Source organism: Mastigoproctus giganteus, chromosome 11 (assembly GCF_048544385.1).
Source record: "Mastigoproctus giganteus isolate SK-2022 chromosome 11, ASM4854438v1, whole genome shotgun sequence".
NCBI lineage: Eukaryota > Metazoa > Arthropoda > Arachnida > Uropygi > Thelyphonidae > Mastigoproctus > Mastigoproctus giganteus.
Window position 1 is genome coordinate 1,996,622 of NC_143585.1, and position 15,496 is coordinate 2,012,117.

The 15,496-nt window shown below is 36.6% G+C and overlaps 1 protein-coding gene across 1 annotated transcript in view; it reads left to right on the plus strand.

Moving 5' to 3' along the window:
* Positions 1 to 15,496, plus strand: part of LOC150077643 (putative serine incorporator) — a 190,232-nt gene that overhangs the window by 138,286 nt on the left and 36,450 nt on the right. Inside the window, exon 9 of the mRNA XM_090384811.1 lies at positions 2,672 to 2,777. Within this exon, the coding sequence (XP_090240937.1) occupies positions 2,672 to 2,777 (106 nt within the window). The remainder of the gene's footprint in view (positions 1 to 2,671; positions 2,778 to 15,496) is intronic.

The following is a 15,496-nucleotide window of genomic DNA, read 5'->3' on the forward strand; positions in this document are numbered from 1 at the left end:
TCTACAAGTTGTTCACAAGGATCATTACTAACAGATTAGAAAGAATACTTGATGAGAATCAACCGAAAGAGCAAGCTGGCTTTAGGACAGGATTCTCAACTGTGGATCACCTTCACATAAAATCACAGCTAATGGAGAAAGCAAATGAATATAAAACACCATTATGCTTGGCATTTGTGGATTATGAAAAGGTATTTGACTCCATACAGCATAAGGCAATGTTTTGGGCACTGGAAAGACAAGGCATAGATACCCCACATATTATGATTTTGAAGAAAATACATGAGAGTGCTATCTCCTTTATTAGACTAGACAAAGACAGTAAGAAATTTAAAATCGAAAAAGGAGTTCGACAAGGAGACACAATATCTCTGAAGCTGTTTACTGATGCCCTTGAGCAAGCTTTCAGAAGATTAGACTGGTCGCAGAAAGGAGTAAATGTGAATGGAGAGTACCTAAACCATTTACGTTTTGCAGATGACATTGTGGTCATAAGCCACGATCCCAAAGAATTAGAGGAAAATCTTAATCAGTTATGCCCAGTTAGTAAGGATTTTGGACTAAAGATGAATATGGCTAAAACAAAAGTAATGATGAACAAGTATGCCACAGAAAGGGAAATAATGATTGAAGGAGCAGTAATTGAAAAGGTGGAGTCATATACTTATCTGGGACAAGTTATTAGCTGTAATAATGATAAATGGCTTGAAGTCAAGAGAAGAATAAATTTTGGATGGATAGCATTCAGGAAATATAGTCACATACTGAAGAGCAATATCCCAGTTTGTCTGAAACATAAAATAATGAACCAATGTATACTCTCCACTATGACTTAGGAAGTGAAACTTGGGCACTCACCAAAAGAATGGAAGAGAAGCTGAGAACTACACAGCGAAGAATGGAACAAATTATATTGGGAATCAGACTGTTAGATAAGAAGAGAAACACATGGATTAGGCAGCAAACTCAAGTAACGGACATTCTTATCAAAACTAAAGAACTAAAATGGTCTTGGGCAGGACACATAGCTCGAAGACATGATGACAGATGGACTAAGAAAATAACAGAATGGTACCCAAGAAGAGATAGAAGAAAACCTGGAAGACAAAAACAGAGATGGATAGATGAAATTCATGAGTTTGTGGGTAGTAAATGGATGGTCAGTGCTCAAAACAGAAGGAACTGGAAAGTTGCTGGAGAGGCCTTCATCCTGCAGTGGATTGAAAATGGCTGATGATGACTTTCCCTGACATGTTGATACAAATCACAATCATCTAGTTGATTTAAAAATTTTGTTTCCCATGTAGAGTATCCTTCCCATTTGCTCCAATCAATTACAGGCAAATTAAAATCATCCATAACTTGTGCTGCTTGACTAGAGGATGTTGCCTTTGATATTTCTTATTTGAAATGGTTATTTAGTATTTTTATATAAAAATAACTTATTTTTAAAAACCAGAAGCACTTTCACCAATACTTGTTTCTTTTTTTTTTTTTTTAATTCTGATGTAATAGAGCAAACATTTATTAAAAATAAAAATTAGTTGAAATTTGAAAAAAATTTAAAATTTTTTTAAAAGTATAGTTCATATTTATTATTAACAGTAAAACAGTGAACATTTTTTTTAAAAATGTAAAAAATAAATTATAAATGTAGATAAGTATATATATACTATATCAATATATCAAAAAATATATATAGTATCTTTTATTTAGAGAAATATAGAAAGTATATAACAAATCATGCATTTTCTGAATTGAAAACATTTGAATTCTTTAAAAAAAACAATTAATTTGTGAAAATTGTTTTTTTAACTGAGTTTCCTGTGAATTCAGAAAATAACTTGTTTTTTGATTAATCTGGTCTCCAACTCCTCATCATTAGCTGGAATAATCAAGGTTTCAATGTAGAAATTATAATTTCTATAAAAATACATCAGATTTTACTTTTTCCTTTTTTAATATATATATATATATATATATATATATATATATTAAAAATATATATTATATATATTATATATATATATATATATATATATATATATATATATATATTTTTTTTTTTTGTATAGTTTAAGTACAATTAGTAAAATAGGTAAGATATATTACATATAGGATAAGCTGGTAGCTACTTAACCCAATAATAGCCATAACTGGTCCACGAGGTCAAACCTAGTAAAGGATGATCATTAGTCAAAGTAAAAGTAAAAATAAAACAATTAATAAACATAATAATAATATATATCAAGTCAATTATAGGTAATAGGACACATTGAAAGGGACTTTATCGAGGGCTAACCCTTTCAGTATGTCCCCCTACAATTAACCCGGCTATCAGTTTCTGATATCATCTGCCTGTTTAACCCGGTGAAAAGGTAATTTATGCGATAAATGGATAACTCGTGAACCAGTTATGGCTATTATAGGGTTAAGTAGCTACGAGCTTATCCTATATGTAATATATCTTACCTATTTTACTAATTGTACTTAAACTATACAAAAAAATATATAATAAGACTGATGTAATGTTCTATCTAGATATGTATAGATGGCATTAATTAGTTCTTGTTTAGTTTACTTTTCATAAGTTATTTATTAATTTTCTATATTTTATATTTATATATATATATATACACATATATATACATATATAATTTTTTTTTTCAAGATGATGTGTGTAAGCCTAAGATTTTCCACAGCTCTTCTGAAGCAAGTTTTGATTCTCAAAGTATTGTAGGATTAGTCATTTGGTTTTCATGTGTCCTTTACTCCAGGTGAGTTTAGATTCACTATTAATAATTCACTGTTCAAAAAAAATTCTTTGAATTTGTTTCCTTTCTTAAAATAGGCAAACTTTACTAATTTTGGGTAGAGAAAAACAAATATGGCTCTGGTTTTTAAGATAGAGTACTTTCGCTATTGTTTAAGAATATACTAATTTCTGTAGCAGTCAGAGTGAAAAGTAATGTTAAAACAATTTCATATTTACATTTCCTTGATACAACATAATCACAGTTGTTATTAATTAAAACATAAAAACCCAAGAACACAAGAAAACTGCATGGAACCGAAAATACTTTCTCAAAATGTGGCCTATTAGATATTGAATAGGCCTTGATATCGATGGTTCGACTGTTGATGATCCTGCTCAGATAGCAAACAAACTGAATGAGTATTTTGCATCTACATTCACACATAAGGAGTTATAAAGGTTTGAAAATGCCACAAGGTTATCAAATTATAACAGGGTGCTTAATGATTTTGTGTTAACTGAGAACAAAGTAGAGGAGAAATCATTGAAGTTAAACATAAGAAAGGCATCTGGGGTGGATGGGATCTATCCAGTTATATTAAAGGAGGCAGCAAAGGAAGTAAGCAAACCCTTAGCCCTAATTATGAGATGATCCTTGGACTCGGGGGAGGCCCCCACGGACTGGAGATGTGCAAATGTGTCAAATTCACAAAAGGGATCGAAGGGTGACACGAGTAATTACAGACCAGTTAGTTTAACTTCTGTTCCAGGTAAAATAATAATGGAGTCACTGGTTAAAGATGCATTGCAGGATCATCTAGACAAGACTGCAGCAATAATTCAGTCACAGCATGGGTTTGTTAAGGGAAAGTCTTGTCTGACAAATTTGATTGGTTATTATCATGTGGTTACAAAGGAACTGGATGAAAAAATAATTTTGATATCATATACTTGGATTTCAGGAAAGCTTTTGACACTGTTGTGCATGGAAGACTACTGTATAAATTGGAGCAGAATGGTATTAAGGGTAAGTTGCTACAATGGATAAAAGGATGGTTGAGTGGGAGAAGACAGAGGGTGGTAAACAATGGGTGCTGCTTTTTGTGGACTAATGTTATTAGTGGAGTCCCACAAGGTTCTGTGTTGGATCCACTGTTGTTTTGTATATTTATCAGTGATATTGATGAAGGTATATCAGGCTTAGTATCGAAGTTTGCAAATGATACAAAGATTTGCAGGGTCGTTAATGACAATAATGGCAGCGTGTTACTGCAACAGGATCTAGAAAATTTGGGCAGATGGGCTAAGAAGTGGCAACTGAAGTTTAACCTTGACAAATGTAAAGTACTGCATACGGGTAGAAGTAACCCTAGAGAAACGTACCAACTGTGTGGTACTACACTTAAGGAGGTAGAAAATGAAAAAGATCTGGGAGTAATTGTGCAGTCAGATATGAAGTTTTCTGAGCAATGTAGACAGGCTGCCAGGGCAGATCATGGGGTGTTGTCGATGATATACAGGAATTTTGTTAGCAGGGAAAAGGAGGTGATTGTCCCTCTGTATAAGGCAATGGTCAGGCCACGCCTTGAGTACTGCATGCAGGTGTGAAGGCCTCATTTTAGGAAGGATGTAGATTTTCTTGAGTGTGTTCGGAGAAGGGCAACAAGATTAGTGAGGGGAATGAAGGGATCCTCTTAACAGGAGAGGCTTAAGTTCTGCAAATTGCAGCAGCTAGAGACTAGGCACCTGCGAGGTGATCTGATTGAGGTGTATAAGGCCTTGAATGGGTTGAGCATGCTGAGCTCTGATGGGATTCTTCCACTTGTTCAGATTACAAACCTATGGGGGCATAAATTGAAATTGAGGAAGAACAGATGTAGAATAGATGTGTGGAAATTTACCTTTAGCCAGTGGGTGTTTAATTGCTGGAACAAACTTCCATCTGTCGTTGTGGAAGTTGATAGGTTAAATAAATTTAAGGAGGAACTGGACAAATATTTAGAGGGGATTGTTTTGTATTTTTTTTTTTTGTTTTGTTTTTTGGCTGATGCTGCATAAGCTGATACGCATGCTTTCTTGCCTCACATGCCACTACTGCTACTATTACTATTCATGACAGTGCCTTCTAGTCGCTTGTATTCCACTTCTGGGGCATCTCTTGTTACTGTCCAACAGTAGTCAGCAAGCATAGAAACATTCCACCTACCCTGATATCTTCTTTCCATTGCTGAAATGACTTGGAGAAATCCCTTACCGTGCTCGTCACTCACTGCACTACAGTTATCAAGGAAGAAGTCCAGATGAGAGTCGAAAAACTGAATTTTCAGTGATGTTGCAGCATAATTGATGATACTTTTCTAGAAGGTCATTAGCATTAGCAAGGGCACATGATGCAAGAAAGCAAGCTTATATAGCATCAGCCAAAAAAAAAAAAAAAAAACCCTTATTTCACTCGCTCCAAATGTTTGTCAAGTTCTGCCTTGAAACTATTTAAGCTATCAACTTCTGCAACAACAGATGGAAGTTTGTTCCAGCAATCAACCACCTGGCTAAAGGCAAACTTCCGCACATCTATCCTACAACTGTCTTTCCTCAGTTTGAATCTATGCCCTCTCAGGTGATTATTCTAAGCAAGAGGAAGAATCCCACAAGCATTGAGCATGCTCAAACCATCCAGAGCTTTACACACCTCAATCAGATCACCTCACAGGAGCCTAGTCTCCAGACACTGTAATTTGCAAAACTTAAGCCTTTCTTCGTAAGAGCAACCCTTTGTTCTGTTCACTAACCTTGTTGCCCTTCTTGTACTCGTTCGAACAGCTCTACATCCTTCTTAAAATGAGGCTTCCAGACCTGTATACAGTACTCAAGGTGTGGCCTGACCATTGCCTTATACAAGGGGATAGTCACCTCCTCATCCCTGCTTGAAAAATTCCTGTATATCATTGACAAGACACCATGAGCTACCCTTGCAGACCACCTGCACTGCTCAGAAAACTTCATATCTGCCTGCAAAATTACCCCCAGGTCCATTTCATTCTCTACCACTGTCAGTGTGGTACCACAGAGTTGATACGTTACTCTGGGATTACTGCTTCCCATATGTAGTACTTTACATTTATCAATGTTAAACTTCATTTGCAACCTCTCAGCCCATCTGCTTAACTTTTCTGGATGCTGGTGCAGCAGTGTACTGTCATTAACAACCCTGCCAACCTTCGTATTGTCTGCAAACTTGGACATTAAGCCTGATATACTATCATCAATATCATTTATAAATACAAAAAACAACAATGAACCCTGAGGGACTCCACTAATAACATTAGTCCACGAAGAGCAGTGTCCATTGATTTCCACTCTCTGTCTTCTCCCCCCTCAACCATCCCTTTATCCATAGCAGCAATTTCCCTCCAATGCCACACTGCTCCAATTTGTGCAGCAGTCTTCCATGTGCAACAGTATAAAAGACCTTTCTAAGATCCAAATATATGATATCAAAGTTATTCTTTGCATCCAGTTCCTTTCTGACTACATCATAGTATCCAATAAAATCAGTCAGACATAGTATACATCATAGTATCCAATAAAATCAGTCAGACAAGACTTGCTCTTAACAAACCCATGCTGTCCGATCTGTAACTGAAGTCTTGTCTAGATGATCCTGCAATGCTTCTTTAACCAATGCCTCCATTAATTTCCCTGGAACAGAAGTTACAGAACTAACAGGTCTGTAATTACCTGTGCCTCCCTTTGATCCTCCTTTGTGGATTGGTGTCACATTTGAACATCTCCAGTCTATGGGTACCTCATCCTCTCATAATTATGGCTAAGGGTTTGCTTACTTCCTTTGCCGCCTCCTTTAATATAATGATAGATTCCATCCACCCCAGGTGATTTTCTTATGTTTATCTTCAACAATTTCCCCTCCACTTTATTCTCAGTTATTACAAGAATACCTTACTGCCAGAGTTGAATAAACCTCTGGCATTCCCCTCCCTGAATAACTCCTCATGTGTGAATGTTGATGCAAAATATTCATTTAGTTTGTTAGCTACCTGAGCAGGATCATCAACAGTTGAACCATTGATATCAAGTAGACCAATCTGATTCATTCCCTTCCTTCTAGAGTTTACATAAGTAACTCTTTGCTGTTTTTCTTTGCATCCTTTACCAAAGATTTCTCGTAATCTGCCTGTAACTGGTTACAAACCAGATTATATCTATCATAGGCTTCTGTGTCACATGTTAATTTATATGTATCCCATGCATTTTTATTCTCTGTCACATGTCTAATTAGTTCATCTGACATCCATTTAGGCCTAAATCTTGATATGAAAAGCCTAATAGCTGCCAAGATTAATTCATTGAATGCTTCCCAATTTGAATTTGCTGTTGGTAACATCATCAGTTGGTCCCACTGTGTAGAATTTAAATACTGTCTCAGACCACCATAGTGACCTTTACGAAAGCAAAAACCCTTCCCTTTACTCTTGATGGTAGTTACCTCTTTGAGTAAATCCCACTTCAGCACACTGTGATCACTGCCACCTAGTGGTTCCTTCATCTGCAGATTCTTGATGCATGAAGACTCACTACTGATAATCAGATTAAGAGTATTACTCCCTCTAGTTGCCTCCCGAACATGCTGCTGTTGAAAGCGATCATCCAGTAAATCCACAAAAGCCTTGCTAGTGTGTGAGTGACCAACCCACAAATTGCAGTCAATCTCTAGGAAATTAAAATCCCCCATTATAAGACACTCTGATTTACTGGCCCACTCTATTTCTCTGCACAATTGCTTATTATACTCATCAGATTCATTTGGCCTATAACACACACCTACTCTTATTTTTCCTTTCCCAGTGCTTACATCACACCAAACAGACTCAACATTGCATTGTCCACCAACATCAGTTGGATGCACTTCTTTGGATTTTATGTGTTTCTTAACTGACAGTATAACCCTTCCTCCCTTTCTGTCCTGTCTATCCTTTCTGTACACATTGTACTCCCCAAATTCCAGTTCTGCACTGCTTATGTCTGTGTGACACCATGTCTCTGATATCCCAACAATATCTGCCTTTTATGTCTTGATTAGCACTTCAAACTTATTGAATTTATTAACTATACTCCTAGCATTGGTGTACATGCAAGTATACATGCACCTGTTTCTACTCTTAATTACCCTAACACGGCCCATGTATTTCTTTGTTCCACTATGACTCCCAGCAGTCCTGGAAATCCCCATTGCCTTGCTTTCCAGGCTGCTGCTCAATTGCATTTCAATAGAAGTAGTGCAAGAATCACTTTTACCTCTGTTAGTGGCTACTGTTAATCTATTAGTTAATCTATTATCAGAGACATGGTGTCACACAGATATAAGGGATGCAGAACTGGAATTTGGGGAGTACAACGTCTACAGAAAGGATAGACAGGATAGGAAGGGGGGAGGGGTTAAGAAAGGGTTAAGAAACACATAAAAACCAAGGAAGTGAAGCTAGTCGACATCGCTGGACAATGCAGTGTTGAGTCAGTTTGGTGTGACATAAGCATTGGGAGATCAAAATTGAGAGTAGGAGTGTGCTATAGGCCTAATGACTCTGATGAGTATAATAAGAAACTGTACAGGAAAATAGAGTGGGCCAGAAAATCAGAGAGTCTTATAATGGGAGATTTTAATTTCCCAGATATTGACTGGAATTTGGGGGTTGGTCACTCACACACTAGCAGGGCTTTTGTGGATTTATTGGATGATTGTTTTCTACATCAGCATGTTCGGGAGGCAACTAGAGGGAGTAATACTCCTGATTTGATTATCAGCAGTGATTCTTCATGCATTAAGAATCTGAAGATAAATGAACCACTAGGTGGCAGTGATCACAGTGTGGTGAAGTGGGATTTACTCAAAGAGGTAACTACCATTAGGGGCAAAAGGAAGGGTTATTGCTTCCGTAAAGGCAACTACGATGGACTCAGACAGTATTTAAATTCTATACAGTGGGACCAACTGATGATGTTACCAACAGCAAATTCAAAATGGGAAGCATTCAAAGAACTTATCTTGGAAGCTACTAGGCTTTACATACCAACTAAGAAGTATTGTTTAAGGTTTAGGCCAAAATGGATGTCAGATGAACTAATGAGGCATATGGCAGAGAAGAAAAATGCATGGGATACTTACAAATTAACACATGACACAGAAGCCTATGATAGATACAAGTTGATCTGTAACCAAGTTACAAAGGAGGTTAGGCAAGCCAAGGCAGATTACGAGAGATCCTTGTCAAGGGATGCAAAGAAAAATAGCAAAGAGTTCTTTACTTATGTAAACTCTAGAAGGAAGGGGATGAATCAGATTGGTCCACTTGATATCGATGGGTCAACTGTTGATGCTCCTGCTCAGGTAGCTAACAAACTAAATGAATATTTTGCATCGACATTCACACGTGAGGAGTTATTCAGCGAGGGGAATGCCAGAGGTGTATTCAACTCTAGCAGTAAGCTACAGAATCTTGAAATAACTGGGAGTAAAGTGGAGGAGAAACTGTTGAAGATAAACACAAGAAAGGCACCCGGGGTGGATGGGATCTATCCAGTTATATTAAAGGAGGCAGCAAAGGAAGTAAGCAAACCCTTAGCCATAATTATAAGAGCTTCCTTGGACTCAGGGGAGGTACCCATAGACTGGAGATGTGCAAATGTGACCCCAATTCACAAAGGAGGATCAAAGGCTGACACAAGTAATTATAGACCTGTGAGCTTAACTTCTGTTCCAGGAAAATTAATGGAGGCATGGTTAAAGAAGCACTGCAGGATCATTTAGACAAGACTTCAGTTATAGCTCGGACACAGCATGGTTTTGTTAAGGGGAAGTCTTGCCTGACCAATTTGATTGGATACTATGATGCAGTCACAAAAGAACTGGATGCACGGAATAGCTTTGATATTATATACTTGGATCTTAGAAAGGCTTTTGATGCTGTTGCACATGGAAGACTGCTACACAAATTGGAGCAGTGTGACATTGGAGGCAAATTGCTGCTATGGATAAAGGGGTGGTTGAGGGGGAGAAGACAGAGAGTGGTAATCAATGGACACTGCTCATCGTGGACTAATGTTATTAGTGGAGTCCCTCAGGGCTCAGTGTTGGGTCCATTATTGTTTTCTGTATTTATAAATGATATTGATGATGGTATATCAATCTCTACCACTTTCATTCTCTACCACTGTCAGTGTAGTACCACTCTGTGGTACTACACTGACAGTGGTAGAGAATGAAAGGGACTTGGGGTTGTTGTGCAGGCAGATATGAAGTTCTCTGAGCAGTGCAGACGAGCTCAAGAGTAGCTCATGGAGTATTGTCAATGATATACAGGGATTTTTCCAGCAGGGATAAGGAGGTGATTATTCCCTTGTATAAGGCAACAGTCACGGCACACCTAGAGTACTGTATACAGGTCTGGAGGCCTCATTTCAAGAAGGATGTAGAGCTGCTGGAACGAGTACAGAGAAGGGCAACAAGATTAGTGAATGGAACAAAGGGGTGCTCTTACGAAGAAAGGCTTAAGTTTTGCAAATTACAGTGTCTGGAGAGTAGGCACCAGCGAGGTGATCTGATAGAGGTGTATAAAGCCTTGAATGGTTTGAGCATGCTCAATGCTGATGGGATTCTTCCTCCAGCTCAGAATAATCACCTGAGAGGGCATAAATTCAAATTGAGGAAAGACAGATGTAGGATAGACGTGCGGAAATTTGCCTTTAGCCAGCGGATGGTTGGTTGGTGGAACAGACTTCCATCCCTTGTAGTGGAAGTTGATAGCCTAAATAAGTTTAAGGCTCAGCTGGACAGGTATTTTGAATGAACAGAGGGGTAAAGTGGAAGTGGGTTTTTTTTTTTTTTTCTGGCTGATGCTGCATAAGCTTGCTTTCTTGCATCAAATGCCTCTACTAATGCTAATGCCAATGTATTCTCCTCAAGCTAGCAGTTTTCCGACCCATATAACTCTGCCTCTATATCATCAGCAAATATTTTTGCACCCATCTTATTCACACTTCTTCACAGTCTCAACATAGTTTCCAGCTCTTCGGTTTCCCAGGAAGTCATGCACAACACTTTTAAATGCTTCCCCAGCTGCGATCTCATTATCCTGGAGGACTCGCTCAAAGTTTTCATCCTTTAAAAATTCACGAATTTTTGGAACAAGAAAGATTCCTTCCTTAAACCTTTAGCATCATTCAACAGTGTAAATTGTCCTCCCAGGTACTTGAAAGCTTCTCCATCCTGATTCATCCCCTTAACAAAGTTCTTCATGAGTCCCATTTTGATGTTTAAAGGGAGCAGAAGAATTTTTGGTTCGATCAACAAGAGGATTGTGCAGGTCATTTTTTTACCCGAGGTACAGATTTTCCCTTATAGCATTGCTGATGACTTTGGGTGATCTCTATAAACCCCATAACCAAAATTCCATAACCATAGCTCCGTAACCAAAAATCACAGGGCATCGGGTCTGGAGAGCTCGTGGCCATTCTTGCTGAATGTGACGGCTTATCATTCGATTCTCTCCCAACATTGAGAGTAACAGTTGTTTCACAGGAGAAGCAATATGGGGTGGTGCTCCATCCTCCATGAATGTCACAACATCCAAAGCTTGCCTTTCCCTCAGGCTAGGGATAACGCAGTTTCATAACAGGTCAGCATAATGCTGACCTGTGACAATGAGAGTTTCAAAACCAGAGCCACTGATTTCCTGAAAGAAAAATGGCCCTGTAACAAAAGAAGAGGTGAATCCACACCACTCCATTACTTTTGACTGATGCAATGGACTTTCCATATAAAGTCAAGGGTTTTACGTCGCCCAAATTCTGCAATTGTATGTGTTTACAGTGGCATTGAGAGTGAAATGGGCTTCATCTGTCCACGAAACATTTGACAGCCAGTTATCACATTCTTCAGTTCACTGAAAGAACCATAACGTGAATGTTTCCCGCTTTGCAAAATTGGAATGTTAAATTTTTTACAGTTATCTATGGAGGACTACTCTTAGTGCTTCCACACACTCCCATATGGGATGCCAGTTCAACGTAAAACTTCACAAGAGCTTGCTTCTCCATGTGATGATGATGATGCCATTAGAGTATCCATGTCTTCAGCAACTTCAGCTGCAGTTGTAGCACATGTTGCTGGTCTTCCACTTCATGGACGATCTTGTAATGAACCAGTTGTCTCAAATTCCTTAATCATCATCTTTAGTCCTGCAATAGTTATTGGTCCTTTACCACATTGCATACCCTTCAGCTGACCGAAAGATCACAAAGCTGCAGTTGCAGATTCAGTTTAAGATAATAACATTTCACCAACAGTGCTTTATCCAGTAATGATAACATGACCGCTTAGTTCTTTTCTTTTTCTTTCCCAAACGTTCACTAAACTGCTTAGCTGTTGTTCTTGCAGTGCCTTTATAGCAGACACTTGCATGACATCATTTATGGTACCGCACCACCTGATGGGCATATTTGGAACTAATTTTGACATTCTTTTGGAAAAAACTCCACATAATTCTATGCATTTCGTCAAAATTCACAGAAATTTATTTTTTTGTTTATTTAATTGTTTACTGACTTTTGGATCATCCGATATATATCTATATATATATATATTATTCTTTTGTAATATGATAATTCATGTTGTATTTTATTTTTAATATGCTTTTATAGTAGTTTTACTTAATTTATTTCTATCTCTAGCTTTTTCTGTTGTCCCAGTAGCTGTTTTAGCAATGCATGGGTACGAACAGAGTACATATTGTTATTTCTTTTTGTATTATCATTCTATTGTGGTTTATTCCGTCTTTGTTCATTTTCTTAATCACAGGTATTTTCTACACATAGGTATTATAGTTAATACATTACTGGTCTTTAAGCTAGCCTAATCTCGGTTATCTTAATTTCCCCTGGCCTATACATTCAGGATTTTTCAACTTGTTACGTATTGCTAAAAAAATTCATATCAATTATTGATGAAAAACTGTAGCAATACTATTTTAAAACAATATGATATAATATTAAACATATTTATACATTTTTGTATTACATCTTTATACATTTTTGTATTACATCACATCATCCCTACTTCATCGGGGGCTTTGAGCGGATTGACGGTCCATTCGATGTAATGCATTTCTTACTTACCCGTTTCTGTTTGCATCTATCACAGCTTTGCTATTTTATCCAATTACTAAATTCTAAGTTTATATTTTTAATTTATTTTTTGGTCCCATGTTTATCTTAATTGTTATTAGTTAAATCAGTATTATTTATTATAAATTTATTATGAACCAAATTAATTCCCCATAATTTCTACAGCAACTGTGATAGAATATACAAAGCCCAACGGGCAAGTTTATTTAATATATTGCAATAACATTACTTACATGATGTGTTTCAATGGAGGTCGTAGATTCGAAGAGTCGAAAAAGGGAAGTTTCCCGCCCTTAACTTGTTTTAAGGATGGCTATTTTTATTGCGCAGTCGCAATGACGTTTCAATGTGTTACTTCCATTAGGTTTCACGTTTCACTTCCATTAGGTTGTGTGCCGATGGTGTATTGGCTGAAGTCCCCGATCTTCAGGCCAATGTCTATTATGGTGGTTTTGTAGTTGGATTTCGATGAATTTACTTAGTTGTGTATTTACATAATTTTTACATTTATTTTTATTTTTACATTTATTTTATGCCTTACCTCGGACAGTGCCGGTACCGCTTTTCCAAGGCGTAACAGCACTTGATTGTCCTGAGGCAAAGCTATATACATATATACAGCCTCTTACAATGGGTGTGTTTGTGGGGGGGGGGTGAATTTTGGCAATAGGTCGTAGTGCAGTCAGGCGACGAGCCTCGCCTGAGTGCAATAAACCTAATAAATAAGGGACTACTCTTCTGAGCAAATACTATTATATTTTTAGCTGGCTTTTGATAAATGCATGTGGGTCTACATTGGGATGGTGTTTTCTACTATTTGCGTATATGGCAGTTTTTATGTGATATCTACTGTATTGTTTGGGAATTTTGTTTCTATCCAGCGTTATAATGAGTTTTTTAATAGCTATAATTACGTTATTTATATTGTTGCATATTTGTAATAGTCTGTTTGTCTGATTTCTTATGGTATTACCATGTACATGCTTTGCTATGTTGCTTTCCCAGTGTGTGAGTTTTATTGTTTCGAAATTAAAATGGTCTCTTTTATCATAGTGATTTGTATATATTTTGTCTGGGTGGATGTCAATTTCGCTGTCTAAGTAGACAGCTTTTTGGTTGTTACCCGGATTTGTACATTCAATTTTAAGGTCTGCTGGGTAATTGTTCTTTGCTACATTTATAAAGTTGTCATGGTTGAACACAATTACGTCATCTATATATCTATAGAATTTTATATCGTCCGTAATGTTACTTTCATAATAGTGCAGATAGAGGTTAGCCATGGCGCAAGAACTGCTGGATCCCATAGCTATACCCCTGCATTGTATATACGCTTTGCCTCCCATTAGAATGTAGTTCCCTTTTACACTGATTTTAGTAAGGTCATTCTAGTATTGTTTTTTGCATTGTAGTATGCTGTGATATTTTTGGTAATATATCTGTAGTACTTCCATTAGGTTGTCGTGTGCTATGCTTGTAAAGAGGTTTTTGAAGTCGTACGTGTTTATACTTTTAATATTATTGTTTTGTTTTTTAATAACATCCAAATATTCTTTGTTGTTATTGATAATTCTGGTGTTTTTAATTTCTTTGGTGATGTTTTTTAATTTGTCTTCCATGATCTTACTGGTATACTTGATATAGCTGTTTTTGCCTGAGGTAATGAATCTTTTTCCCGTAGGAATCTTGTGATATTTTGGAATCCAATATATGTAGGGGTTGTATCTTGTCTATTTTAATTTTAAGCTTTTTGGGCATAGCCAATACTTTTTTGCTGATGCTGTTTGGATTGGAGTCTATGTACTTGTATGTTTCATTGTCATTCAATTCCTCTTTGATGGCTTCTATGTAGAATCTTTTGCAAATGATACTGAAATTATTGTTTGCTTTGTCGGTTCTAGTGATAACAAATTTGTTTTGTATTTCTTTGATTTTATTGTAGATATTTTTTAAATTTAATTGATTGTTATTTATATGATGTTTTTTTAAGTTTTCCTTGAAACGGTCTAGTATGTTTTCAGTATTGGCGTTTATCCAACATTGGAATGATTCTATGGGTTCATTGTTTTTGTATGCGATTTTGAATGCAAATTGTAACAGATCTGTGTATATTGATTTTTTAATATTTTCCAATCTAATTGGGGTGTTGGGTCTGAATTTTGTACCCTTTTTCATTGTTTCTCTTAGTGTTTTGTCTTCGATGATATTGAGGTCTCCTGTTACTATATGATTGTAATGTGTATTGATGAATTTTTTATATCTACTTTCCTGGCAGTGACAAGGTTGTTCTCCTTCATTCATATTATTAATGGTGTTTTTGTAATTGCAGATGGTTAGTCCTATTGGCTTGGTGTATCTGTATCTAATATTTATTTGTGTGTTTTTGATGGGTAGGTAACATTTGTTATTATTTATGATATTACTTATATTAACTGTGTCGTATAAACGGTTTTGGTATTTAATTATGCAGTACTCTTTTTTATTGCGTTCGTTGAAATTTATGCCTATTCTGAATTTAAATATATCTTCAAGTATATTGTTGAG